Raw genomic sequence first — 27,343 nt, 5'->3', positions numbered from 1 at the left:
TAGCCAAAAAAAGCTTTGTGCTTTAAATGTAGGATTCCCAGGAATTTTGTAGCAATGTCATTATAGTGTTTTCATTGAGTTTGAATCCACGTAAAAGTGTCATGATGCATAATGTGTTGGGCTTTTTTTCCTAAAATTGTCAGCAAAAAAAGATCTCTCAAACTAATCGATGACTTAGATTTGAAAAAATGTTGTAAACTGTCAAGTTGGTTTGGCAACCAATTTGAACTTTCCTGATAAACCAGTATTGTTGTATTATTAAATTACCTCTTTACCACCAGATTGTTACTGATCCCTTCCTTAAAAATCTGTCCTAAAAGGTTTGAATATTTTCGAAGTCATACGTTAGGCAATACATTAATGTAATGTAATGCAGAATTTTTGATACTGTAAATTTACTTGGAATAGTTGTAATGTGTATGTGGCTCTGAAGAGCCTATTCACCAAATGAATAGTATCTACATAATGAGCCACTCTAGCAGTCAAGCCATCTGTCCTGCTTTCCCTTTAGCACTCTGACATGGATTGTGAGGAGATGTCTAGTGTACCTTAGAAAGGGGAAATAGTGGCTTGTGACAGCAGGACTTAAAAATGTGTTTGACGGGTTGAGCCCTTAGTTATGGCCTTAATTAGTACTCTTTTTTATCGTAAAATGAAGGTTTACACTGGTACTCCATTCATTGTACGTGATTGTGGATGATTTTGTGTATTTTTGAAGTCTTTGTCCTCAGTTTTGCTGTCTGTAGAGAGAATACTATTTTTTCTAGAGAATATTAAAAGTGTATTTTCATTGAAACATAGCAGAATTAAATCTGCTTTGTGTGAATTTTTGTGTACATGGATTTAGAAAATGCAGACACTAAAATTCTTACATCATGTTAAGGAAGTTGCACATACGCATGTACTTATTTGTTTAAAATAAAGAGAATGTCTGTTTTTATACTACTTCTAAACTATTCTGTTAGCATTTGATCTGAATTCCAGATTGCAGCACTTATATGTGTAAAATGGTGGAACTTTGGTAATTCTTGGTGATTAATCTTTTGCTACTTACGTTCTTACAGGATTATCAGGATTTGTCCTACTGTGAGTAGTAAGTTCTGTAGATAACATTGCACACCTATTTACAGCTTTTTTCTCATCTCCAGGACTAATGGCAAAGGAGTAAACCAACATGGCAGCGATGGTCCCACCTGTGAAGCTGAAATGGCTTGAACATCTAAACAGCTCCTGGATCACAGAAGACAGTGAATCTATTGCAACAAGGGAGGGAGTTTCTATCTTGTACGCTAAGTTAGTCAGCAATAAAGAAGTAGTGCCATTGCCCCAGCAGGTTCTGTGCCTCAAAGGACCTCAGTTACCAGATTTTGAGCGGGAGTCTCTATCTAGTGATGAACAGGATCACTACTTGGATGCCCTTCTTAGCAGCCAGCTGGCACTGGCGAAGATGGTATGCTCAGACTCTCCATTTGCTGGAGCACTTCGAAAACGTCTCCTTGTGTTGCAGCGTGTCTTCTATGCACTTTCTAATAAATATCATGATAAGGGTAAGGTGAAACAACAGCAGCATTCACCAGAAAGCAGTTCTGGATCAACAGATGTGCATTCTGTCAGTGAACGTCCTAGGTCAAGTACAGATGCACTCATAGAAATGGGGGTTCGGACTGGATTAAGCCTGTTATTTGCACTGCTGAGACAAAGTTGGATGATGCCTGCGTCAGGACCTGGCCTCAGTCTTTGCAATGATGTTATCCATACTGCAATAGAAGTCGTGAGCTCTTTACCACCTTTATCTTTAGCAAATGAAAGCAAGATTCCACCAATGGGGCTGGACTGTTTATCACAAGTAACAACATTTCTTAAAGGAGTAACAATTCCGAACTCTGGGGCAGACACTTTAGGTCGTAGATTAGCGTCTGAATTGCTTCTTGGTTTGGCTGCCCAACGAGGTTCATTGCGGTATCTTCTTGAGTGGATAGAAATGGCTTTAGGTGCTTCAGCTGTAGTAAATACCATGGAGAAAACCAAGTTGCTGCAAAGTCCAGAAGGGATGATCAGCTTTGATTGCTTTATGAGTATATTAACACAGATGCGACGATCTTTGGTAGGTACACCAGCTTTGATTTTTCTGTTGCAAGTGTTGCATTCTTAACTTCAAGTAGTTTCTCAACATTGAATACCAGTTTGCTGAATAATTTGCTTAATATGTTAAAATGGATGGGTTTTTTTTTTTTTGTGAAATATTTTTTCAGTATTTCCTTTGTTACCCACCACCTCTTTCTCTTCCTCCCTGCCTACCCATTTCCTTATACATAAAGGAGATGAAACAGCAAAGCAATCCCTGTGTTCTCACTTTTGGTATTATGCTCTATCTTCAGGAAAAGAATCAAGGACGTACTTGATCCACTTGCACTTTACATTTAAGTTCATAGCAAAAAAAATTAGAAAGTATGGAACTGGTTTTTAGGCTTGCTTTCCTGAATTTGCTTAGAATTCGAGGTTTTCCAATATCCCTTGTTTCCTGGTCAAAGTTACTTATATTGGACAGTCCTGCTCTCCAATTAACCTGGACCTCTGCTTATACATTTTTGGAGAGTCAGTAAGATTTGAGATGTTTATCCTTTCTACTACTGCTTAGAAATGAATGCAATAAGAAAATGAGCTAAATTGTTTGGAAGTATGGCACATTTCTCGTCCTAGATGAATATTCTTTTCAAAGCTATGAAATTATTGTACAGTATGCAATCAGAAGCTATGGCACATCTCTGCCTTGTGTACTCAGACTGAAACAGGGAAGGACTTCTTCCTTGAAGTGGTAATTCTTTTCTCTCTCTTAGGCTTGTAATGTTGCTAATAAACAAAAATCTTAAAAATTTAAAGAATGGGGACCATGAGAACATGGCAGTGGCAGGATCTGAATTGGATTGAATGTCCTGATGGGCAACTTTATCTGTTGTTGGTTTTGGACTAGATATAAAATAAGAGACCAAAATGTGGAAGATACTCTAAAGGCAAAAATAATGATGCTTAGTAATTTTTAAATTAAAATAATAATAACTTTAAACTAAACACAAGTGACATGCATTTCAGAGTAAAACAGTATTAGGAGAAATCAACTCTAAACCTAGATATTTTAACAAAAATTAATAAATAAGAAAGCTTAACTGGCACTTGTCACATTTTTTGTTATCCTGAAGTGTATGCAGATATCACAGGTTAAGGGAGAAAGGTAGTTTACTTATGCATATATAAAGAGCTTTTAATTATGTTAACTATAAGAACAAATCTCTAAAGTATTTTGTACAGGTGCGCTGTTGCTGTATGAAAGTATTTTTCTCATAATAACAACACTTAAAATTTGTAGGGGTCATCTGCTGATCGAAGTCAATGGAGAGAGCCAACTAGAACGTCTGATGGCTTATGTTCTCTTTACGAGGCAGCTCTGTGTTTATTTGAAGAGGTATGTCTTGAAACAAACGTTGACTTTAAGGTAATTGTAGTTTATTTCCCCCTCACGCATCTGATTTGTGTGTGCATGTGGGTATCGTGCAGTCTCTGCTGAGTTATTCTGGAGTAGAAGAGGGAGGCAAAAAAAGGTGAAAAACTAAGATGTAGAGAAACAAAGTACTTTGGGGAAGCTAATGGCATAGTGATAGATGATTTATGTTTTAGGCAGAGAATCATATTGAGCGGAAATTAAAGTTGCGCTAAACATTGTGACTATATGGAAGTAAATCAAAACGCTCCCTTGTAATAAATCTTTCATTTTAATAGGTCTGTCGAATGGCATCAGACTATTCAAGAACATGTGCCAGCCCTGACAGCATTCAAACAGGTGATGCTCCCATTGTTTCTGAGACCTGTGAAGTGTATGTTTGGGGTAGCAACAGCAGTCATCAACTGGTAGAAGGAACTCAAGAGAAAATACTTCAGCCCAAGCTTGCTCCAAGTTTTTCTGATGCACAGACGGTGAGTGACATTTGTAGTGGTTCATTATGTAATATTTAACAGCTTGATAAGTATAGTATGGAGTTGGGAAATAACACTTTATTTCTGAATGTCAAGTTGTAATAAAGGTATGATGCTCAGAACTAATCATACAAGTTACTTTACTGAAAGTATCTCTCTACTACTTTTGTTGATGCTTGGAAAAAAAAAATCCTGTTGGGCTTTTTTAATGACACACAGATCAATAGCCAAGTAACAAGTCTAACTTGATATGAAATGCATTTGCAGATATGAATTTGCTTGCCTGTAGTTGTTTTTTTTTTTTTTCCTGTTGTTTAAAAGTATCTTAACTACTCAGTCTTCTTTTCCATTGGTGGCTTTCACCAAGGTTGCCTAGTTTAAGAGTCCAGCCTGGTCTAACTGCTGGCACAGCAAGCTTAATTAGCTTTGTGAAAATCAATATACAGTATGCTCTTTCTGCTCTCAGTCATAGATTCTGCAGTTGCAACCGAGCACTTCTATTGATGCGTGACACAGAAGAGAATAGTTTGCTTTTCTGTTACCATATTGGCGTTGCAGTGTTGACTTAAGTAAAAGCATTTTTTTGGTCACTGGACAATTTAGGTACATTTTCTGAAATTGTTTCTATTGACGTCACTGATTTATATGCCAGTGGACTGCAGGACCAGGCATCATAAAGCAAATTTATGCATTCAAAACACTTTTGTTTAAGGAAAACACTATACACAAGAGATGAATGAGTGATCTGAATGATTGAGTTACTCTTTTAATAGTACTGTATACACCCATACAACATATTTATGTGATTTCCCACTGGGATAAAGAATTTTTTCTTTAACGTTTATTGACAATCTTTGTAGGATTTGTCTATGTGAACAAGTTAATTCACAGTAAATAGGGCTGTCCCCTGCAGTCACCACCTGCTTTGTGCCGTTTTATGATGTAGATACGCAGTGCCTTTATGCTTCAGAATGGAGCCCACTTTGCCCTTATGGTGTGTTAAGATTCCTATAGGAAATTATCGCAGGGTTAGTTGGTTTCAGTTAGGTCATTCTTCAGCTGTGCGCTGACTTTCTGATAGAGGCAAGTTCTCACTGTCTTAAAAAATTTTGGTCTTATTTCTTTGGTGTTTATGTAATTGAAATGCGTAGTCTCAAATGGTAGTGGATTTCTAGGATTTAGCGTGTTTCTGTAATGTTACCACTTGGTACTGGTTAAATTTAAGCAAAACTTTCTATTCCTTTATCAGGCTGTTAATTTGTCTTTTTAATCTTAAGAAGTTAAGATACCTTCAAAGACTGTCCATTTCCATCCATGATTCTTGGAGATCTGAAGGCAGCCTGAGATCTGTAGTCTGTAGAAGAGATGCAAATACATAAAAAATTAATCACTGTTTATATCCTTTACATCAAGAAAATATTTACTCATAATATGTGTCAATAATTTGAATTTTACTGCTTGCTGAAGTCCAAATTCTCCATAATTCTTACATCATGTTATATGAAAGGGTTATGTAAAGAAACCTGACAATTCCGTTTAAAAATACAGACTTCTAGACCTATATGTGAATTTTACATTTACCTAATCTTTCTTTTTTACTCTTTTAACCTTTTTCTTTTTAGATTGAAGCTGGACAATATTGTACTTTTGTTATTTCTACGGATGGTTCTGTTAGAGCCTGTGGTAAAGGCAGTTATGGGAGACTAGGACTGGGTGACTCTAACAATCAGTCCACATTGAAAAAATTGACTTTTGAGCCTCATAGATCTATTAAAAAAGTGTCATCTTCAAAAGGATCTGATGGTCACACGTTAGCATTTACAACAGAAGGGGAAGTCTTCAGCTGGGGTGACGGTGACTATGGAAAACTGGGACACGGAAATAGTTCAACTCAGAAATATCCCAAACTTATTCAGGGTCCTCTGCAAGGAAAGGTATGTTTTGTATAATAGAACACCTTTTTTTTGTTCTGTTCAGTTGTGATGTTGTGTAAAACTTGTAATATACGAAATATTAAGAAAAAGTTATGTGTTTTATGTAAGCTTCTCTTTTAAGCTGAGTCTGCTTTCAGCAAAGCACTAAAACTTAGAGTTGCCTTTAGGCGTGTGATTTGGACTGTCAGTATTGGATTTCAGTAAACCTTCTTATAGTCTTGAGAGTGAAACTTGCTCATGTGCATTTGCTGAACTGCGGTGACATTCCAGGAGATGGTTGCTTTTGTTGGCTGTAACATGAGGACTTCTTGTGTAGAACTTCTTTAGTGGCTTCATTTGAAAAGTGCCTTTGGATTGTCCTACAAGGCCTTCTCTTTCCTATCTGTCTGTGCTTTGGCCAGTGTTTTAAACATACACTGATGCTTTTTTTTTTTTTTTCCCTGCTCTAAGACTAGGATATCATTATGTTAAATTTGCTTGCTAGAGAAATCATGACTGGTTTTAATTATAAACTTGTCTCTATCTGTTCTGGTTTCCACTTATCAAATACTAAATAGAAGAGATTGCAAAGATTAATTTTCGTGTGACTTGCCTCATGTGAGTGAACAAGTCAGTTTACATAGAGACTGCTTTTGAAACTTGACTTTCATAAGCTTTCAAACTTCATACTCAGTGTAAAAACATGATTTTTATTTTTGCCTGGAATGTAGGTTGTTGTATGTGTATCAGCTGGGTACAGACATAGCGCTGCTGTTACAGAAGATGGAGAGCTATATACCTGGGGAGAAGGGGACTTTGGAAGATTAGGTAATTTTAAAATTTCATGACATGCTTTTGGAAGAATTCCCGTGTCTGGTAGTGATACTGTGCATCTATTTGCCTTGTTCTTTTATTGTCCTCTCTAAATACACATACATTTAAAAATAGTCCTATGGTTTAGTGGCAGTAAGGTATGAACAACTGTTCTGGAGTATGTCTTAAAAAATATGAATTGTTTGTTAACCTTACTACAGATCTCTTCCAAACTTTACTACATATCTTTCCAAAAAGTGGGCAGGAATTATCATTTATGATAATTACAACGTATATGTGTTTTGCAAAATCTTACTGAAATTACAAACCATGAATAGAACTTCAGTCTTCACAAAAATAAAATATATTTTTCTTTTTTCCTTAGGTCATGGTGACAGCAACAGCCGCAACATTCCAACTTTAGTAAAAGATATTAGCAATGTAGGAGAGGTTTCCTGTGGCAGTTCACACACAATAGCTCTGTCCAAAGATGGGAGAACAGTATGGTCATTTGGGGGAGGAGATAATGGTAGGTAAAACTAACATTTGGCAGTAATTTTCATTTTATTCCATCTACCTCATAACCTCAGTATTCCTTGCTGTTTGGTTTTTAGGGTTTTTTTGGTCATTTGGTACCAATTCAAGAAAAGGATTTCAGCAAAATCTAAATATGTTATTTGAAGTTTAACTGCAAAATTGTAGATCTTAGAAGACGATTATCGGAAGGATGAGGGGTCAATTCTAGAAAAAATGCTTTGCTGATAACTTTTAAATAAACTCCCTTGATCTGGCAATAACTGTATTCATATTCTAGAAACTGTTGCATTTAAACTGCCTCTTGAAGAAACATCTCCCATCTCAAAAATGAAGGACTCCTAAGCTTCATTGGTAGTGGATGCTTTGTCAAACACAGAATCATGCATTTTCTACTCTTACTGTATTTAGCTAAATTTGGTTATGCTGCTAGATAAAAATTAAAGCTCAGATTGAAATTGCTGTATTATTGCTTCCTAGCAATAATAAAAGTGAGAGAAGAGAGGAAAATGCAGACTACAGAAATCTCATCATCAAATTGGTCGTTTATACAGCTGGGTAGGAATTTGAATTTCATCTGAATGCTAGCTCTGACATGCTCATATGGAATAGTTCCCACTGCTCTGTCTCCCTCTTTCTGTAATTTCAGTTGAAAAATCAGTTAGTTTTTAACAGGACAGCCATCTTAACCTTCCCAAAGTATTGGCATTTGCTCTTCTGTTTCAGTAAATTATAACCAATGTGGTTTTTGGATATTAATAATGTGGTACTAAAATATTGTTGTAGGAAAGGCAAAACAACATGAATCAAAGCCTAAGCTTTGATCAGTCTTTGTAATAAATACATTTCACATTTGATTTTGTTTTTTCTCCTTCCTTCTGAGGAATGTTTTTCTGTCAAAACACTGACATGGTTTAGTCATAGTCCATGTTTTCGAGGTCACTGATTGAATATGATGACATTGCGGAGATGAGTAGCTGTTTTCAAGAGAAACTTAAAGGACAAATAAGGGAATAAAAATACTAATGTTCACAGAAATGCACACAGCTGTTAGAAAAAAAATGCAGAAAAGATGGGTTTTTTCAAGTCACTTTATGAAGTAGGAAAGAGAAATTTTTAATCTTTTTCTGCGAAATATGAAAAGGTTTAGTCCTTTGGAAGGCTTTAGTAATTAATCAGCAGGCAATGAATAGTGTAGAGATATATATATTAGTACTAGTAGAATTAGTATTCCAGTTTTAGTATTAGTAGAATTAGTATTTCATTTTTTAATTATACTATAATAAATATGTATTTCTTGAAATCTGGAATTGAAAAGAGAATAGGTTTTGTAGAAGTTGTAATATGTTTTCATTTTAAAAATGTACTCTGACATGTTTGAAAATCCAAAAAGAATTCTCTTTGGGTATTTCTAGTTGTTGTAGTTTATGTACTGAAAATACCTTCTACTTGTGTTTCCTCCTTTTATAGGCAAACTTGGTCATGGTGATACAAATAGAGTGTATAAACCTAAAGTTATAGAAGCCTTGCAAGGAATGTTTATTCGAAAAGTCTGTGCTGGGAGCCAGTCTTCACTTGCCTTGACGTCAACAGGGCAGGTAAGCAAGAACAAGTTTTCATTCAAATGATGAGAGTTGGTGAAGATGGTGTGGATTCATTATTTCAGCACTTAGTATTTTGACTGTTGAGAAAAAAGTACTCAACTAGTACTTAAATATCAGTAAAGTCTTGGTGAGTGATTGACTAAAGTACTGAGATCCTGATGCGCCGGAGTAATTAAAAATGTGCTGAAGAGTCATGTAAAAGTATACTTTTCTTGAAGAGTCTTGCTTAGCCACACAAAAAAAAGAATTATTTTTAGGTTAATAAATGTAACTAGTGCAAAACCAAATTGGATTTGGGAATCAAAGTGGGTTCTGGAAGCAAAAAGCAGTGAAATGCTTGTAATTTTTAATGCATTAACCAACTCGGGTGGTTAAGTGATTTAATAGTTTTTTCAAATATTTATGTATTTTAGGATATAGATATTAACTGAAAGTTTAATTTCTAATCTGAAAAATCCCGGGAGAGCTTAGAGATAAACATTCAGATGGTAAATGAGGGCCCTTACTGGTATGATGTATATATGTGTAACAGATAAACATTTCTACAGGTGTAAGCTAACTGACCCCCTCCCCTCACCTCGCCATGACTCAAAGGCAATGGGTATTTAAAGCATTGATTAGGAGCACTGACGTTTACTGTAGCAGTTTCTTTTCTTGCAACATTTGCCTCCCCGTTGATGTGCTCTGTGGCCAGTGAGATGAGTGGTTGGGGGGGAAGAAATGTAGATGATATATGTACATTAGAGTCATGAAAGTACCATGCATGTCTTGTTGAAAGTGTAATTGCAGTTAATGTACAAGTGGTTATCTGGTGTCTTGTTTGTTTGTCATCTCCAATAATACAAATTTGACATGCAGATACTTTGGGGTTTGTTTGCTCTAGGTTTATGCATGGGGCTGTGGTGCGTGCCTTGGCTGCGGCTCTTCAGAGGCAACTGCTCTCAGACCTAAGCTTATTGAAGAACTGGCTGCTACAAGAATAGTTGATATTTCGATTGGTGACAGTCACTGTTTGGCACTTTCTCATGGTAAAAAGAAAAAGGTGTAAAAATACACAGTCTTTCTCTTGATCAAAAGCAATTGTATCTCAGCTATTGTTTTCTACTTTATTTATATTTATAGATAATGAAGTTTATGCTTGGGGTAACAATTCAATGGGACAGTGTGGTCAGGGGAACTCTACTGGTCCCATTACTAAACCGAAGAAAGTAAGCGGTTTAGATGGAGTTGCAATTCAACAAATTTCAGCAGGAACGTCCCATAGCCTTGCCTGGACAGCTCTTCCAAGGGACAGGTAACAATGACATTGGGGGAGAGGTATAATTTTTTTTTTTTTTTACACCAGTCCACTTTGGGATACATGTAACTCTTTCCTGAAGGTGTTAACATGTTATGTGTTTCAAGTGTTCTGCTTGTCATGTTTTGGACTGGAGTCTTTTCTTCTCTCTTCTTCTCCCTCCTTCACTTTTTCTTTCTCTCTTTCCTCTTCTTCCTTCTTCTTTTTAAACTATGACAGATTATAAGTGAAAATATAGTGGCACTAAGGATTTGGATATTAGTTCTTTGTATATGAAGATTTCTTAGCTGCTGTTAGACAAAAAGTACCTCTGTTTACTAAAAATCGACAAGTTAGGTAGTGGGAGGAGAAACAACTAAGTATTTTTTATTTTGTGCTTCTGACAGGATTTTTTTGGCTTAGGCAATTTCCTTTAGCATTAACAAGGAGTGAACTAAGCATGAGACTGCGGTAAATGGGAAAGTTTAGACAGATTACTGGCATGGATTTAAACATCTTAACAAATTTCTGGATGGTTACGTGTTAACCTAAACTAAAAACGGGTACCTACATAAATAGTTTGGTTGTTAATATACAATAAATGAAATAATACTTTGTTACACCAAAGACATGAGCAAGTGATCGAACTGAACTGGTAAACTTCCGGTTTATATATGGACTAACACAAAGGAATAGAAAAATTTAGTATTTGGAAGATAATTCAGGAAGAATTTTAAATACCCTGTTTTAAAGGGACCTATGTTAGGAAAATCAATTAAGAAAATAGTGAGAATCAAACAGTACTAAGTGGTACTACCCCTTTTGAATTCTCCCTATATTGTATTGAAGTCTCTTCATTAATCCAGCATTTGTACTAAAACCAGCTTTGGGAGTAGCGGTCAGCTTTTGCATGAATCAGATTAAATACATACGGCTTTATATTTATGGCATCGTAGGTGTTTTGTTCATAAATGAAGAGTGTTTGATATGTAAGGACCTTTACAGAAAAGACAGCAGAAAATACGGTCAAGGATGAGGAAGTTAGTCTACCTCAATCATATTAGTTAGTTACAAGAAAAAAATTGGTCTGGTCAAGCATGTATTCAGCCTACTTAAGCTGTTAATTTTTTAAAGCAGTTGAAATATTTTCAGTAGTTAATTTATTCTTATGTTTGATTCCAGGCAAGTTGTGGCGTGGCACAGACCCTATTGCGTAGACCTTGAAGAAAGTACCTTTTCACATCTTCGTTCTTTTCTTGAGCACTACTGTGACAAAATTAACAGTGAAATTCCCCCTCTTCCTTTTCCTTCATCAAGGTATATATAGCGTATGCATTTTATAGATTTTAAAATTATTTTTCTTAAGAGCAATGGTGCATGACTTAGCCCTGATTAGTCTTTTCTTTAAGAAGCTTGTCTGGTTTATTTGATTTTTCAGGTGCCGTTGTTTGTATAGCACAGGAGCTTTTCAGTGCCTCAAATGAAGGAGAATCTTTTGTCTGGAATTTATTTTAATTATGCACTGAACTGAATATTTTCTTTCAGAGTTATCCTTTAAAACACGTTTTTCTATATAGTTGAAACGCATTCACTATTTCTATATGTTATTTCTGCTTTGCAAGTTCTTCCTCTCTCCCGTAATCAGTTTGAGTGGGTGCTTACTGGCTCTCTTCTACTGCTATAAGCTTAGGCAAAAAAGTCCTCTTTAGGTGATAGTCCATCAATCCATATATTCAGTTATTCACTAGCACATGTATAGTGCTCGGACCAGGAGATGTGTAGTTGCCATTGCATTTTGAGTTGGGATCAGTGCTCTGATAAAACCCTGTTTCTGTCTGAGGAATTAGGCTATTCTTCTACCAGCGTTTTTAGCTAGTGAGAGTGGGCTATTTCCTTCTTGCAGCTCAAGGTCTTTGATCACCTCTAGAGAAACAGAAATCATTCAGAATGCATGAAAGACTTCTTTAAAGGTCATGGATGACTGTTATTCCGGTTGTGTCAAGTAGAATAACTGTTTTCCATCTGAATGAACAAAATGGAGAAAGGCAGTTCAATTTGTTCAGGAACTGATTTGTCCATGAAACTTTGTAACAAGGCATAATATTACAGTTACAGCAGTTTGCTTCTGATACAGACAGAGGTTAGTAGTGTACAACTAGGGATATTTTGTATATTTCATGATCAGTTCCATGTGGGTTTTTTTTTTAAAGTTTTTTTTTTAAATAAGATATTCTGTTAGATTTGAAAATGCTTCTCACAAACGTAAGATTCATAAACACGAAATGTCACATAAGTTTGAAATATATATGAAAGAAGCATTTTCCTTGCTTTGGATTTGGGGAGCCTTTACGCGTTTCCACAAATTTGTCTGTTCTGGAAGGTGCTCAGAAAAAGAAACGCAACAGAACTAAACCTATCTTGATAGTGCCATGTTGACTAAAACAGCCTCTTGACAAATCGTCAGTAAGTGTTATTACAGCTTTCAAATTTGAGTCTTTTCACCAAAGGTGACATTTTAAATATATTGCTATAAAATACAAAAGTCTGAATGTTTCCTCACTGACATTTGGAAAAACACTGTAAATATCAAAGATCTTAGGAATATTTTGTCCTTGGTGCAAAGTTTTTCAAAAGTTTTGTTTTTTAAGATGACTAGAAATTAATATCCTGACTTTTCATTTTTAATCTGATTGTTGTACTCCTAAATCTTCTTGGAGGAGATTACATTTATTAGTTCTTACAAGGTTTATTTTTTCCTTTATGCAATGAATATATTTGTCTATCTGTTTGTGTATTTTGGGATGATTTTGCCTCCTAATTTATGGGACTGCTTTTCTAAACTGAATGAATGCCTCTTGGAACCATTGTCCGCAAAGACACTTTTCTCTACTCTGGTTTTGGTTTTTGTTCTTTTAGGCAGATTGATGGGAGGTTTTCAGAGGAGTTTCTTCAAAGTCCCAGTTGTAATTTACTTATCTTTCTGGTATGCAAAATCCAACAAGAGTTAAAAGTTTAGAGCACGAGCAAGTGAAAGGGAGTAAGGCTCATAATCAGAGATGTTAACAGGGATGTATTTCTTTTTACAGGGAACATCACAACTTTCTTAAATTGTGTTTGAAGCTGCTTTCTAATCATCTTGCACTTGCACTGGCTGGAGGTGTGGCTACAAGCATTCTTGGTCGGCAAGCTGGTCCTCTTCGAAATTTGTTGTTTAGGCTGATGGACTCTTCTGTCCCTGATGAAATTCAGGAGGTAAGTAATGCCTTTTCACTTCCATGTGAAAATTTTCCTACTTTCTTTTCTTTCTTTCTCTGACTGTGTAATTAGAGATTTTTCTTTGTGAACGTGGCATTCTGACAAATGTGATTCTGATTTACCAGTTTTACTCCGTTAAAAAATTTAATCACCGTCACTATTTTATGGTCTGAAAACAGGAGACTGTTTGCATGAGAATTTCAAAAAGCTGCTTTTATTTTGTAACATTTTAATTATTATTACTTGTAATAATAAGACAAAAATGTTAATGTTGTGGGCTAACTAACTTAATAGAGTAACTTCTAAGATGGCACTCTTGCAGGAAATAGCAACTTAGAAATAATTATTTACTGTTTTGACAATATGTTGGTCTCGTTTCACTCCTTCAGTGTGCCGCATGTCTTTGCATTACAGAATAAAAGATTAGCATGGTATTGTGTGATGGAATTCTGGTGGTAAATGACATTAAGTGGGTGTTTTGGACATATTATGTGTGATGTACTGTATTTTTTAAAGATAGAGTGGAGTTGGTGTTCCCCTCCCCTCTCCCCCCAACTGAAAAAGTATTTTCTGCTACTCTAATTTTAGGTCGTAATTGAAACTCTATCAGTAGGAGCAACTATGCTGCTTCCTCCATTGCGAGAGAGAATGGAATTGCTACATTCTCTTCTACCCCAAGGTCCTGATAGATGGGAAAGCTTATCAAAAGGACAGGTAAGGTCAAATAAAAATATGCCGTGCTTTGAAAGCAGTTGTGTATTAATTATTATTTTTCCAGAAACATTTTGGACAATGACGCGAGCCTCATTTGCACATTTTTGGTGAGATGCAGTACAAAGCCCAGGTTAACAAAATCTGTAGCCTGGCTGAATCAAAACCTAATGAGTTAAGGAGCAGTACATGTTTTCTCCAGTGAAGCTTGAATACAGAAAGATTAGGAAATGCTGTGTTAGCATATCTAGACAAGTTTAAAGGTTAGATATTTTTGAATAATAGTCTAATTCAACAAGTTTTGATAACAGGAAATTAACTATTTTCTGGGAACAATACTTGTATAATGCTTTTCCTACATGGATTTCACTCTACTTTGTAAAGATGACCAGGATGTTCCTTTTTTTCTTTTTCTTTCTTGAATGTAAAGAACAGGAGTTAATGCAGGTTAGGAAATTTGCCCAGTATCCTACAAATGGAGAGAAAGAAATTCAAGGAACATCTGTTCCTGCCCTTGGGGGGCAGTAGGAACTGAAGCTTCAGCAGTAGTCTCAGGTTAAAAAATGAGAGAACCTATTGTTCAGTTCTGTACATGTAGGATCCTGGTCAGATCCTTTATTTTATAAACTATGGAATAGACTGGTTTATACTGATACTAAAAATATGAAGAAGAATCTTCTGATTCTAATTTTCTAAAGATTTCTAAACTAAACCCCCTGACAATTACTAGGGTAGAGCAGGTTTAGTTTTATCAGGAATCATAACCAGCAATGCTGGAGAATGATATTGAAATTGAAGGTCATTACTCTGCATCTGCCACCTTCCTTGGTCTAATGTGTGCTTAACTTGATTTTTATCCTTTTCCTTTCTCCTATGTGTAGATTAGAATTATTTCCCCTCTCCCCCCAGCAAATAATCAGTTAAATAGAACAAACTGGAGAAAGCATTTGATCTGATGTCTAATCTCTTTCTCCTAATCTCAGATTTTTACTAGGTATGGTATATAATTCAGTATATTTATATGTTCTCTAATACTACAAATCTGCAGAAAAAACGGTTTGGATTTTTTTGGTAAAGTCCTCCAGCTTATTTTCACATCTCATTGGAATATTTTTATTGCATAACTCTGCCTCATGCTTTTTTCTTCTTAGCTCATTATTTTATCTTCATTAACAAAGAGTGTTTCTTGTGTCTAAACATTTTCCTTTAGAGAATGCAATTGGATATTATTCTGACAAGCTTACAGGATCACACCCACGTAGCTTCCCTGCTTGGCTATAGCTCACCGTCTGATGCCACAGACACTTCCTCATTGTGTATCAGCTATGGAAACCTCTCTGATCAAACCTACGCTGTCCAGAGCAGTCATCCCGATACTCATCTAGCTGAAATCTTAATGAAGACTCTTCTAAGAAATTTGGGATTTTATACAGTATGTATAGGCCATCTTTTTATTTATTTGTTTATTTATTTAATGGTAATTAATTTTGAATACTTGGGTTAAAAGTTTTTCCCCGCTCTTTTTGTTTATCTAAAGTAGCATTGCCATATGTATTTGTCCTGAAGTGGACTAAAATCAGTTAAATCATCTCTAACATTACGGTTCTAATGTTGTTGTTTAACGTGGCTTATGTAAATTTAGATGGTTTCATGTCATACTAAAGTATTTTATTGCTCTTACTTCGGTTTCAAAATTTTTTGGAAGTTAGAATGTGGCACATCAAGTAACTAGATTTTATGGAACCCTTTTTGTCAGTATAATCTCAGTCACCAGGGAAAGATAAGCAGACACCAGGAACGTGTGTCTCTTTAATTAACTTCACTAGGGTAACAACCGTATTTCAGTTCAGCAAGTACAGGTCAGCCCTCTTATTATACTGAGTGTGTCACACAGAGCCTTGTTCCCAGCTGTACAATGGTAGAGGCTGATGAGAAGTTTAGGGAAGCATAAAAGCAAGTAACTGGCTCATTCACCTTTTTATTCAGCTAGCCAGTTAAATATAACAGCAAAAAGAAATCAGAGATTTCTACTTCTCTGGCATAGGATCCCTGTCCCCTGAGGGTGAGGGTTGGTAGTTTTTTATTCTTTTCTCTAGACCTCCACCAGACATCTGGATTGAGCTATTTACTTTGAATTTTCTACTTGAAATTAACTCAGGTTTTTTTCAATAGAATTCAGAATGAAGTCAAGCAGCCATCTAACTTCTGCTTATTTTGTTGCCATCCCAGTAATGCAAGGAAGCATTCTAATCTGAAACATTTTATGTATCAGCCAGCAATAAATTCTAAAGGGTTATTACTTATTTTAACGTATTATGATTTGGAGGTGAGGGTGGGGAGTGAGTTCTTCTGTCCAGTTGTTCTTGGTGAGTTGAACGAAAAATATTTCTGCATCTGAAAATACCCATTTTAAAACAGAAATGTTCACTTGACAGTTATCACAGCCACTACTGTGGTGTTCTAAACAATTGTAGTTTCTAGTTTGGTTGTCCCATGATCCACTAGACATTTTCTGCTTTCTTTGATAATCACAGGTGCACATGGTAAAGGTAAAAATGCTTCTTTTTAAGGCGGTAGTAAAGTGTTATAGCATTTGAAGACAAAGTTAATTGTTCTTTTTTTTTCTTTTTTCCCAACGTTTTTGTCTTAATAGGACCAAGCTTTTGGAGAACTGGAAAAAAACAGTGATAAATTTTTACTGGGTACATCATCATCAGAAAACAGCCAACCTGCTCATCTTCATGAGCTTTTATGTTCACTGCAGAAACAGTTGCTGGCTTATTGCCACATCAACAGTGTTAGTGAGGTGTGTGTCCTTATTCTTATCATTTAGGGGGGAATAAATTAATTCAATATGCATGAATACCAGAATGTTGTAAGATTCTTCTTGAAAATCTTCTGAGTGTGTGAAAGCTAAACTGATTTAAATAATGAACCTCTTATATACATTTACAGAATTATTCTTATGTTTTACTGTCTGTTTCCTTCTAGAATTCCAGCAGTGTGGCGCTGCTTCACAAACACCTTCAGCTTTTATTGCCTCATGCTACAGATATCTATTCCCGTTCTGCAACGCTGCTTAAGGAAAGCTCTTGGAATGGTAGTGTTGGGGAAAAACTGAGAGGTAAATGTTCATAGAAAAATCAGTAATGGTAGCACCGTAAGCTTAAGGCAGTTACTGTTTGTTTAGATTTGAATAATAAAATATCTTATTTTCCCTATGTCTGCGTAAAGTAGACATCCCAAGCCTCCTCCAAAGGAGGAGGTTAAGTGTCTACCCAAGGATAGCATCTGGTTCATGTTTTTAATATAACATTTTGCGTACAGGAAGGATAGAGAATAGAGAGGATATTGTCTCTCTGCATTATTGTTTCAGTTTTGTTCTAGACTTCTCTTTGTAAAAGTACCTTGAGATTACTGAAAAGCGCGTAAGTAAAATGTAGAATGGATTCATAATTATTAAACAATCGCCCCAATCAACATGTACAGTTGAGACATTTTGAGACATTTTTCTGTAATTCTTTCTGATTGTTAAATTGTGCTTTTTTTTTTCCTCTGTAGATGTAATTTATGTATCAGCTGCTGGTAGTATGCTCTCTCAGATCGTCAACTCACTGTTGTTACTGCCAGTATCAGTAGCTCGGCCTTTGTTGAGTTACCTGCTAGATCTGTTGCCGCCTTTAGATCGTCTTAATAGGCTGTTACCTGCTGCAGCCCTTTTAGAAGATCAAGAATTACAGTGGCCGCTTCATGGTAAGTGTAGTAACTAACGCACTTTTGATCTGAAGAGTAAAGAATGGCACATCACCTTTTTATAGCAGAAGTTTAACTTTCTCTTTAAAGATGGTGCTTTTTTTTAAGCTAAGTGTCTTGCTACATCTGCTTTTCAAATTCTTAAATGGAGTAAGATCCCTTGCTGTGAAGTAGTTTGAGCTGCAGGCAAACTTCTTTATTTTGTCAAACCAGAATCTATATTGACTTGAGTGGGAATCCATGAGCAATATGGGAAATACATATTGAACTGAAAACACTAAGTCTGTAATACATGAAAATACCATTCTTGTAAAAGAAAGACTGATTTTAGAATCATAGAACATTTCGAGTTGGAAAGAACCCATAAGGATCATTGATTCCAACTCCCTGCCACACAGGACTACCTAAAACTAAACCATATGACTTACTCACCATTCATTGAATTTTTTATTAATGTTTTTGGCAAAGTTCTCTGCTTTTATTAAGTGCTATTTCCAGTTGTATCATTTGTCTATGCATGTTTATCAGAATGCAAAAAAAATACGTATTGGACAAAATAGGTGCTTGGGCAGAGTTTGAAAGAGCCTTTACTTGATTATGAAGAGTTGTACCATGAATGGTGATGGCCTCTGCTGCCACTGAAGGTATAATGTTAAGTGATCTATTCTATTTGTCCTGACTGCTGTTTCTTCAGTTTTTCTCACGTTGTTGACTGAGAGGTAAATCTGCTATTAACTGGGAAATACTAACAAGATCTGTCATTAATTCTACTAATTTTGGAAGTGTTTTTAACGTCTGGGCAACGGTGACTAATGTGACAAATCGTTGCTAATACTTTTAGGTGGACCTGAGTTAATTGACCCTGCTGGAGTGCCCTTACCACAGCCTGCCCAGTCTTGGGTATGGCTTGTTGATCTAGAGAGAACTGTAGCTTTGCTTATTGGGCGCTGTCTTGGTGGCATGCTTCAAGGACCCCCAGTGTCCCCTGAGGAACAAGACACAGCCTATTGGTTGAAAACCCCACTTTTCAGTGATGGAGTGGAAATGGATATTCCTCATTTAGGTAAGCTGTTACATGCAAGTGTCTAACTGTCATTGTAAATATTTGTGTTCAGTTTTAAAATTTCTGATGATGTTTGAGTAAGTCTATGTACTTACGGTTCTTCTTTCAGCATTTTTGTCTATTTACATTGTAATACAAAATGTTGGAAAATGGATATGTAAGTATGTGCTGTAGTTTATAAAGGGTCTTGGAAATGCATATGGAACAAAAATCCTGCAATTTCTTAGTGAATGAAGTAACACATACTTCACTGAGTTAATTTTAAATGTTTTGCTCTCGGATGCTCAGCATTTAACAGACACAGCAGGGGCTCCGTTGTTCATATTTATTATTGAAAAAGATTATCTTCAATTGTATTCTACTTACAAAGTGGAATTTTTATTAGTTTGAAATAATACTATTAACAAATTTCAATTCTTCTGATCTACCAGAAGTTTGAACAGGGACTCAGCATTAGTATTTCTAGTCATCCCTTCCTGTCCGAATAATGCGTTTACATCTGCTTCTCTGTGGTCTGTTCACATCTCCTTCTTCTAATTAGACTATTTCAAGACTTCATTTACAAGACACAGTATTTTGAAATGGGTCCATGTCTGAAGATACAATAATTGCAAGTGTATGGCTATATAGTTCAGGCAGAATTAATGACACCGATTTATGCTATTGAAACAGAGTTGGATAATGCTTGTAAATCTTCCTATGTTTTAGGTAAATTGTAACTCTAAGTCACTTTATTCCTTATTTAACATGAGTTTGTAGTCAGACAATGAGATGTCTTGATTATTTAACAAAGTGGAGAGTGGAAGCTGTTTTATGCGCTTTTAGATAGATGCATGTAATCCTCAAAATTTGCGGAGTTCAACTTGCTTAATTATTTCCCTTCTGTTAGACAAGTGCATGAGCTCCTTATTAGAGGTGGCCCTATCTGGAAATGAGGAACAGAAGCCATTTGATTATAAGCTGAGACCTGAGATTTCTGTCTATGTTGATTTGGCCTTGGGTTGTACAAAAGAGCCAGCAAGGAGCCTCTGGATCAGTATGCAAGACTATGCTGTTAGTAAAGGTAAGATGTTGAAAATACATATGTGTGTGTGTTAAAAGCGTACAGCATGTGTCAACTACCTGCCTAGCAGAATCCTATCTTTTCTTGGGCAATGACTTTTAATTCTGCAACGTGATAAACTCAATTTATTGTCGTGTTCCACAGTCTTTCATTGCTTTTTCTGTTACTGATTTTTGACATTGATTCCAGTGTTCAGTATACATGTAGTTCAGTTGTTGGTGTTTGTCCTAGTAAAGCAGGGTGAAAGTCGGAATTAAAAAGAAAAATTGATGGGGGGAGATGGGGGAAGGTAAAGTAACATGCAAAAATATGCTAGAAATGGGATGAAGGGGCAAGTCATCTCGTGTTTCAAGTCTCTGGGAGGCTGGCCTTGAGGGTATTAATGGTTCTTCATGCTTATTGCCTAAAGGATTCATAGATAATATTTAATCGAAAAAAATGCTGTGAAGATATTTGAAGGAAGTGGGACAGTAATATTTCTTTTTTCCCCCCATGAAAAGTCATGGTGCCTTGTGGAAGTTTGCTTGGCAGTTCAGTTATTTTATAGTACAACAGTAGTATTTTCATAGTGGTTCTTTTAAAAAAAAATTAATTTGAAATGAAAATACTGGACAAACCTTTATTTTGAGACCTTAAAACGTCTCTTGTTAATATTAGCAGTGAAGCTTGTGCTTGCGTTAGTAGCTGGATTTCCTGCTGGAGATAAGGCTTTTTCATCATAAGCAGGTCTGCGAAATATTTCTTGAATGTGGTTTCAGCCACGGGTAAAAGAGCAGAAAGTCTCAAATAAGGTATGTTTCTAAACAGGTTCCACGTAAATGAGTGGCTTAGCGAAGAGAAGAGATCCGGTGCAGGATCCTTGCTGGAAGGAGAGGTTGCACCCTACGTTTCAGCTCTTTGAGTCTCTGGTGGCAGTTTGTGTGGAGGCCCTTGGCTGGCTGTTAGACTCAAGTGCCTTGAGCAGACCAAAACACATTTGTCTGAAGCAGTGTATTTAGGAGTTATTGATGCTAAACTTATTTCTTAAGCATTAAAACTACTTCTAAATTGAAAGTTTTAAATGGGTGAGGATTACTTTAATGATGCCAAACATTTGTTTGTTGGAAACAGTTGCCAGTTTTGATGTATCCTTTCTATTTTCAGATTGGGATACTGCAACTTTAAGTAATGAATCACTCCTAGATACTGTGTCCAGATTTGTTCTTGCGGCTCTTCTGAAACATACAAGTTTACTTAGTCAAGCTTGTGGTGAGAGCAGGCAAGTAATTTAAAGCTGCTTTTAAAAGCTCAGTTTCAATTTTTAAAAGAAAGTTTGTGTGATTTTTTTTTTTTTTTTTTTTTCTGCTTTGGGTCTCTGTTTTGTAGGTACCAGCCTGGTAAAGCCTTGGCAGAAGTATACCGTTGTGTATATAAAGTTCGGAGTCGCTTGCTTGCCTGCAAGAACATGGAACTTATTCAGACTAGATCATCCTCAAGAGATAGATGGGTAAGCCTGTAAATCTCTCTTCAGTTCTTCAGGCTTTACTGGCTATTAAGAAAAGATTACATAATGTTAGTTTCATGTATGTTGCTGGTATTTTTCTTCTGCCTTGTTCAAAAACTTTCAGGAGTTCCCAAGTGAAAATGAGCAATGTATAGTTAGGAGTCCATTAATCTGTACTCCATGTGGTATTGAAGCAAATGATTGATTGACAGTATTTAACTCAAGCACGGCCTGAAGGCTGGTTTTCCCTGTAAACTTCCATCAGCACTGGTATGCTTGTACCATAGAAGCCTACAATTGGACATAGATTGCTTAGCTGTGCTGACCAGGACACAGCTTAGTCTGGTTGCCGTTCCTGAACCCATCTGAATTGTCTGGCCGTCCCTCTCTGCACCTCTCTCTTCCCCTTCCCTGCCATACTCACCCCCTTTTTCCTCCCTCCTCATCCAGATTCTCTTCTTAGTCCTAACATTACTTAAAGGCTGTTGGTCCTTGTCAGCCCTGCATGAATGTTAGACATGATAGGACTGGGCCTGAAACTAGCATGATGGTAATTTCTGAATCATAGAATGGTTAGAGTTGGAACGGTCCTTAAAGATCATCGAGTTCCAATCCTCTGCCATGGGCAGGGACACCTCCACTAGACCACGTTGCTCAAAGCCCTGTCCAGCCTGGTCTTGAACACTTCCAGGGATGGGGCATCCAGAACTTTTCCGGGCAACCTGTTCCAGTGTTTCACCACTCTCACAGTAAAGAATTTCTTCCTAATATCTATTATCTAGATCTCCCCTCTTTCAGTTTGGAACCATTACCCCTCATCCTATCGCTTGGCTCCCTGACAAAGAGTCCCTCCCCATCTCTCCTGTAGGCCCTGAATCATTTTATTAAGCCAGGTCAGAATTGATGATGGAAGTGTTCATTGAATTACTAAAGGTTGTGGACTGTTAGGCGTTACAATGTAGTCCTTAAAGTAGGATTAAGGTTTCTGTGATAAGATTTTTAATTGCTGTTTACAATCTACAAGTGGGATATTTTTAATCAAGGAAATTCTCACTTGACATCAGGACTATGAGGCTTTTTAGCAGCCATATAAAGCACTAGTGATGCTTTTTAAAACCATGTAGGTCTGTGTCTTCCTTTTAATTAATGTTAAGGGGATACGTGTCTTTGTCCCTTCCTTTCTTATGGTAGGGATCTAACATCTGCAAGAGATTCAGCACTTGTGAAAGCATTGGATGTAACGTGTGTACACAGCACAGTATGCATACGTTAAGCTCAGTGGTTCTCTGTCTTACCAAGCATACACAGGGTGATTATTTTCTAAACGCATAACAAATCCGTGTTCATGTTATAGCTGTTGGGTGTGCTCACAGTTAGGTACCGTGTACTCTGTGTGTGCAATAAGTTCCATTACTCCTGGAAATCCTCAAGCTTATTATGCAGATGCAAGACAGCAAATCCAAATGCAAGCAGTGGATCTGTTGCTTCAGGGAAATCTCAGATTTAATACTATTGGGGAAAAAATAGCTGGTTTGCATTTTCATAGTATATGCAGGGTTAATGATAGGATGAAGAAAGCAAATAAGAGGCACCAGTGACCATGATCATCTGCTGTCAAGGCCTTCTGTTTTTTCAGAAATGAAAAATGCCAGGGGAGGGCAGATGAATTATGCTGGTGGGATGCATATGTCCCAAGATTTTTAGGATTAATTACCTTTTGAAGTATCTAAAACCTCTAGTATAACTATGTTTTGTATTTAAAGCTTTGCCACCTTCAGATTGTCTAAAGCTGTTTCCTGAATTGGAAAATTGTCTATTAGGTAGTAAGTATTTTGCTGGTCAGCACTTATATCTGCAGATTGAAGGAAAGCGTCAACTCAAATATATCCACTGGATCAAAAAGATTTTTTAAATTCAAATTCTGAGACTATTATTCTTGTTGTGCACCTTATATGCTAATCTTTGATCTTGGGGTGTGCATCTGTTTAATTTCATTGAAATAAAAGGGAGGAAAAGAACTGCAAATTCATTACTGGTAAGACTAAAAATGGGAACATATTTGGTACCAACTTGAAGTACCAAAATCTTGTCCATTGAAGTAAGTTTTATCATATTCATGTCCTTTTTAAAGGGAGAAAATTTTATGAGACAACAGCATGTGGTTGCTAAAGACTTTGATGCTGAAGTGTCAAAGTTTGACAACAGAGTCTAAGTAAGCATTACATGGAGACATTTTTCTGCAAATAATCTCAGTAACAGTTATTAAAGGAAAATGAAAATTTTCAACTTAATTATTTAAAGCCTTGAATGTAAACAGCTGTCTTTGTTGTTTTTTTCACACAATATCAAGTGTCTTTTTGATAGGAAAACACCTCATTAAATACCTATGTCCTTTTATGTTCATTTTTGAATTTGGTGAGAATTAATTCCACTGTATATATACGTTTTTTTTTTAATCAAGATGTTAGATAACCAAGAATCTGCTGATGTCGATAGTCAAGAACATTCTTTTACTCGTACAATTGATGAAGAAGCAGAAATGGAGGAGCAGGCAGAACGGGACAGAGAAGAAGGACACCCAGAACAAGAAGATGAAGAGGAGGAAAGAGAACATGAAGTTATGACAGCTGGTAGTAAGTACTAGTTCTGTGTGTCAATACTGTAATGGGCTTTGGAAGGACAATATGTTTTTGTCTCCGAGATAAAATGGAGAAATTATTTAAAAGGTTATGAAAGATTTGTCTGCCTAAAGATTGTGAGAAGTTTATTTTTATAAAATGGTGTAGTGCTTTTATTGGCTCGGAAAAGTCTTCTGCTACAAGACAATGTGAATATAGGCAAGTGGTCTGCCTTTATGGGCATTCCCAGGGCATCTGACATATACCAGCATTTCTTACATGCGCTATCTACAAGACTAATAGGTTTCATATTGTTTTCTCTAAACTTCTATTAAATAGATCTCTGAGTTTTCCTAGGTATTAATATACAGAATTTTTGTTTTGTTTGTATGTGTTAATCGTGTATGTAATAAGCTTTGAAGGGTACTGTTATTCTGACATTGGAAACAAAACTGCTTTTGATAACAGTGGGTTGACTGAGTTGGAATTCACTGGTACCTTTGAATGTCTCTTCTTGAATCTATTAAAAGCTTTGAAGTTTTAGTCCAAGTTTGGTATTTGTAATACTATATGCAATACTTTCTCATGGGTTGTCTAAAAAATTTGTTTAATTCTTCAGAAAGTAGCTTGAGAAATGTGAACTTTGCAAACTGTTGTTATACTGACTTGGGTTTGTAATCAGGCTCAATGGGGGTAGTTCATACTTAATTTTTCCAATTTTAATGAAGCAACTCACAGTCACACTCGGTTTTTTTTCTGTTGTTACTCTAGTGTTTTCAAAGAAAGAAATCATGTTAGCCTTTGAAAATTACTGCAGAGTGTATGTACTTAGCTTAAAAAAGAAAATTGGCTGACTTGAAATATTTTCCATAGATACGTAATTTTTTTTTTTCTTTTCCAAATACTGTTCATCTGGATGCTGTTAGAATGTTTATCTTTTTCCAGTCTCTGCTGTCATCACCTCGTGTGCTGTCAGTGTTTATATTCCCCATTAGAACTCCCATATTCCTGTTTGGGATCTTATAAATCAAAACGTATGTTACACCTTTAGTTTCTGTATGATGTGTCACTATATCCACAGTGGAGTAGGCTTTCCTGGAAGTGTACTATGGAGTTGAAGTGCTTGTTCATGAGATGGTTTATGGTTCTAGAAGGTGTTACACATGTTACCTGTTCAGTAGATGCAATATGCTTTTGTTGCTTGATATGCAGTTATCCTGGCCACATGCTTAGTGTTCTCAAACTCTAGCTGGACAGAGTTTCTGGGTACAATAAAGGAGAAATATATCCAGAAATATCCCGAGAGACAGTAGTGTTATGGGCACAAGTAAATAGGAAGATGATGACTCTTCTGCTGGAGATCCTAAGGAAAGCTGATCCTGACATGCAGAGTTCAGTTTGTGTCTTTGATGCCTTTCTGCTTCTAACTATTAATATCAATGAAGGAAGATTTACCTTTGCCTTTCCTAATGGGAACTGAACCTTTAAAATGAAAATGATTAAACCAAGAAATCTTTAGGTCCTTAGATGATGAGGTCTCACACATGGCTTCTTTAGAAGAATCTGGCATCTAAGACAACAGCAGAATTAAGCAAAGTGAAGGCTAAGAATTTTGATAGGATCTTCATTGTACTGACCAAAGCTAATAAAAGCCTGAAACTGCTTTAGTATTGAAATACAGATATGCTGGTGTCTCGAATACAGATTTACAGAAGCATTACTTCATATACATCTGCTAAAAGGCAAACATGAAATAATCCCTTTCTTTTTGATGCTTTCCAAACACTCTTTCATTGCAGTAGAACAATGAAAGAGTGTTTACTATTCTGTGAAATTGCATTTTCCTTTTTGTTTTAAACTTAAGTTTGTGTAAATGCTTCATTTAGCCTGTTTGCATGATTAGAGTTTTGTAGTATTAACGTGTTATTTTACTGTTGGAAAAATACTCATTGTTCTTTGTAGTGGGGTAGTTTTTAGCTCAAGATGTAGATGAATACTTCATTCTGTGTAGCTTTGTCTAGAAGTTAAGACCTTCTTTTTGTGTTGCATGTTACAGAAATATTTCAATGTTTCCTATCAGCCCGTGAAGTAGCTCGCAGTCGGGATCGAGATAGGATGAGCACTGGGACAGGGACTAGACTTGATGATCCACCTCCTCAGTCTCAGCAGGAACGAAGAATCAGCACTGATCTGACAGAAGGTCAGGATGTGTACACTGCTGCGTGCAACTCTGTCATCCACAGATGTGCCTTATTGATCTTAGGAGTAAGCCCTGTTATCGAGGAGCTCCAGAAAAGAAGGGAGGATGGACAGTTACAGCAGCCTCCCTCGACTACTCCTGAGGGGATCGGACTCATGACAAGGTGAGGTTTGCTGACTGCTTAGAGTAGTTAACTCTTCTCCGCTTCCTTTCTATCTGATTAGATAACCTCACTTTTCCTCTGAGGATTCTTGGAATTTTTTTGAAAAGAAGATTTCTGCCTAGAGCCATGATATTTTTTTGGTTGAGAATAGTGATTTTTCTCAATTTTCTTTGTCCACATTAACTAAACCTTAATAAGAGTTTTACTCTCTGTGGACCATATTTACTTTTCAAAGTTGGGCTTAGTGGTGAATAGTAATGAAGTCCATATCATCAGGTGTACAGATAATTTTAGGTAAATGGAAAAGTTCTTTATTTTTTCCTAAAATTTTTTTATGTGTCTGTGTTTTTATTACCATATCTGTATTTTCTTGAACTTTACCAATGTCCTATATAGTAGTATCCAAAAAAAATTTGTAGGATATGTTTGAAAGCAAAAGTTTTGAAGCCTATTATGAAAGTGTTGTTCGTGATTGATTTTTATAAATATTCCTACCATATTAGCATGTGCAAGACACTGTTGTTAGGTATAAGATATAACAAACTTAGGTATTAGATAGTTAGGTATTAGTTAGGTAGATAAGATATTAGATATTAGATTAATATTAGATATTATTAGATAGATAGGTATTAGATATAACAAACTAAAGCCAGACAGCTCATTGAATTGGAGAAGTGTATAATTTAATGAGTGTAAGTACTACATAATGCATTTTAATTTTAATAACCTGAGATATTCTTGGTAACACAGTTTTATTCTAAACTTGACCCATTTAAATTTTTATTCTAGAGATCTTTCTGTGTGTTTATTAGTATATAACAAAGGAGTCTACTTCAGAAACTCTGCTCTGATATTTTAAATGAAGATATTGATGGCGAGTTCAGAGGGAGATTATATATATTCAGTACTCTTTCATTCTTTTTGC

The 27,343-nt window shown here is 36.1% G+C and overlaps 1 protein-coding gene across 1 annotated transcript in view; it reads left to right on the top strand.

Annotated features, from left to right (window-relative positions):
* Positions 1-1,174: 1,174 nt before the first annotated feature.
* The window catches only part of HERC1 (HECT and RLD domain containing E3 ubiquitin protein ligase family member 1), a 78,868-nt gene continuing 52,699 nt past the window's right edge, over positions 1,175-27,343 (top strand). Inside the window, exons 1-22 of the mRNA XM_074156223.1 lie at positions 1,175-2,104; positions 3,365-3,460; positions 3,775-3,969; positions 5,592-5,903; positions 6,614-6,710; positions 7,081-7,224; positions 8,700-8,827; positions 9,717-9,861; positions 9,956-10,127; positions 11,292-11,426; positions 13,196-13,361; positions 13,953-14,078; positions 15,286-15,507; positions 16,729-16,881; positions 17,067-17,199; positions 17,637-17,828; positions 18,670-18,891; positions 19,781-19,954; positions 21,098-21,212; positions 21,320-21,440; positions 23,899-24,070; positions 26,112-26,418. Coding sequence (XP_074012324.1) covers positions 1,175-2,104; positions 3,365-3,460; positions 3,775-3,969; positions 5,592-5,903; positions 6,614-6,710; positions 7,081-7,224; positions 8,700-8,827; positions 9,717-9,861; positions 9,956-10,127; positions 11,292-11,426; positions 13,196-13,361; positions 13,953-14,078; positions 15,286-15,507; positions 16,729-16,881; positions 17,067-17,199; positions 17,637-17,828; positions 18,670-18,891; positions 19,781-19,954; positions 21,098-21,212; positions 21,320-21,440; positions 23,899-24,070; positions 26,112-26,418 — 4,457 coding nt within the window. The remainder of the gene's footprint in view (positions 2,105-3,364; positions 3,461-3,774; positions 3,970-5,591; positions 5,904-6,613; positions 6,711-7,080; positions 7,225-8,699; positions 8,828-9,716; positions 9,862-9,955; positions 10,128-11,291; positions 11,427-13,195; positions 13,362-13,952; positions 14,079-15,285; positions 15,508-16,728; positions 16,882-17,066; positions 17,200-17,636; positions 17,829-18,669; positions 18,892-19,780; positions 19,955-21,097; positions 21,213-21,319; positions 21,441-23,898; positions 24,071-26,111; positions 26,419-27,343) is intronic.

Source organism: Numenius arquata, chromosome 11 (assembly GCF_964106895.1).
Source record: "Numenius arquata chromosome 11, bNumArq3.hap1.1, whole genome shotgun sequence".
NCBI lineage: Eukaryota > Metazoa > Chordata > Aves > Charadriiformes > Scolopacidae > Numenius > Numenius arquata.
The sequence above is the reverse complement of the archived record's forward strand: the minus strand, read 5'-3'. Positions and strand labels throughout refer to the sequence as shown.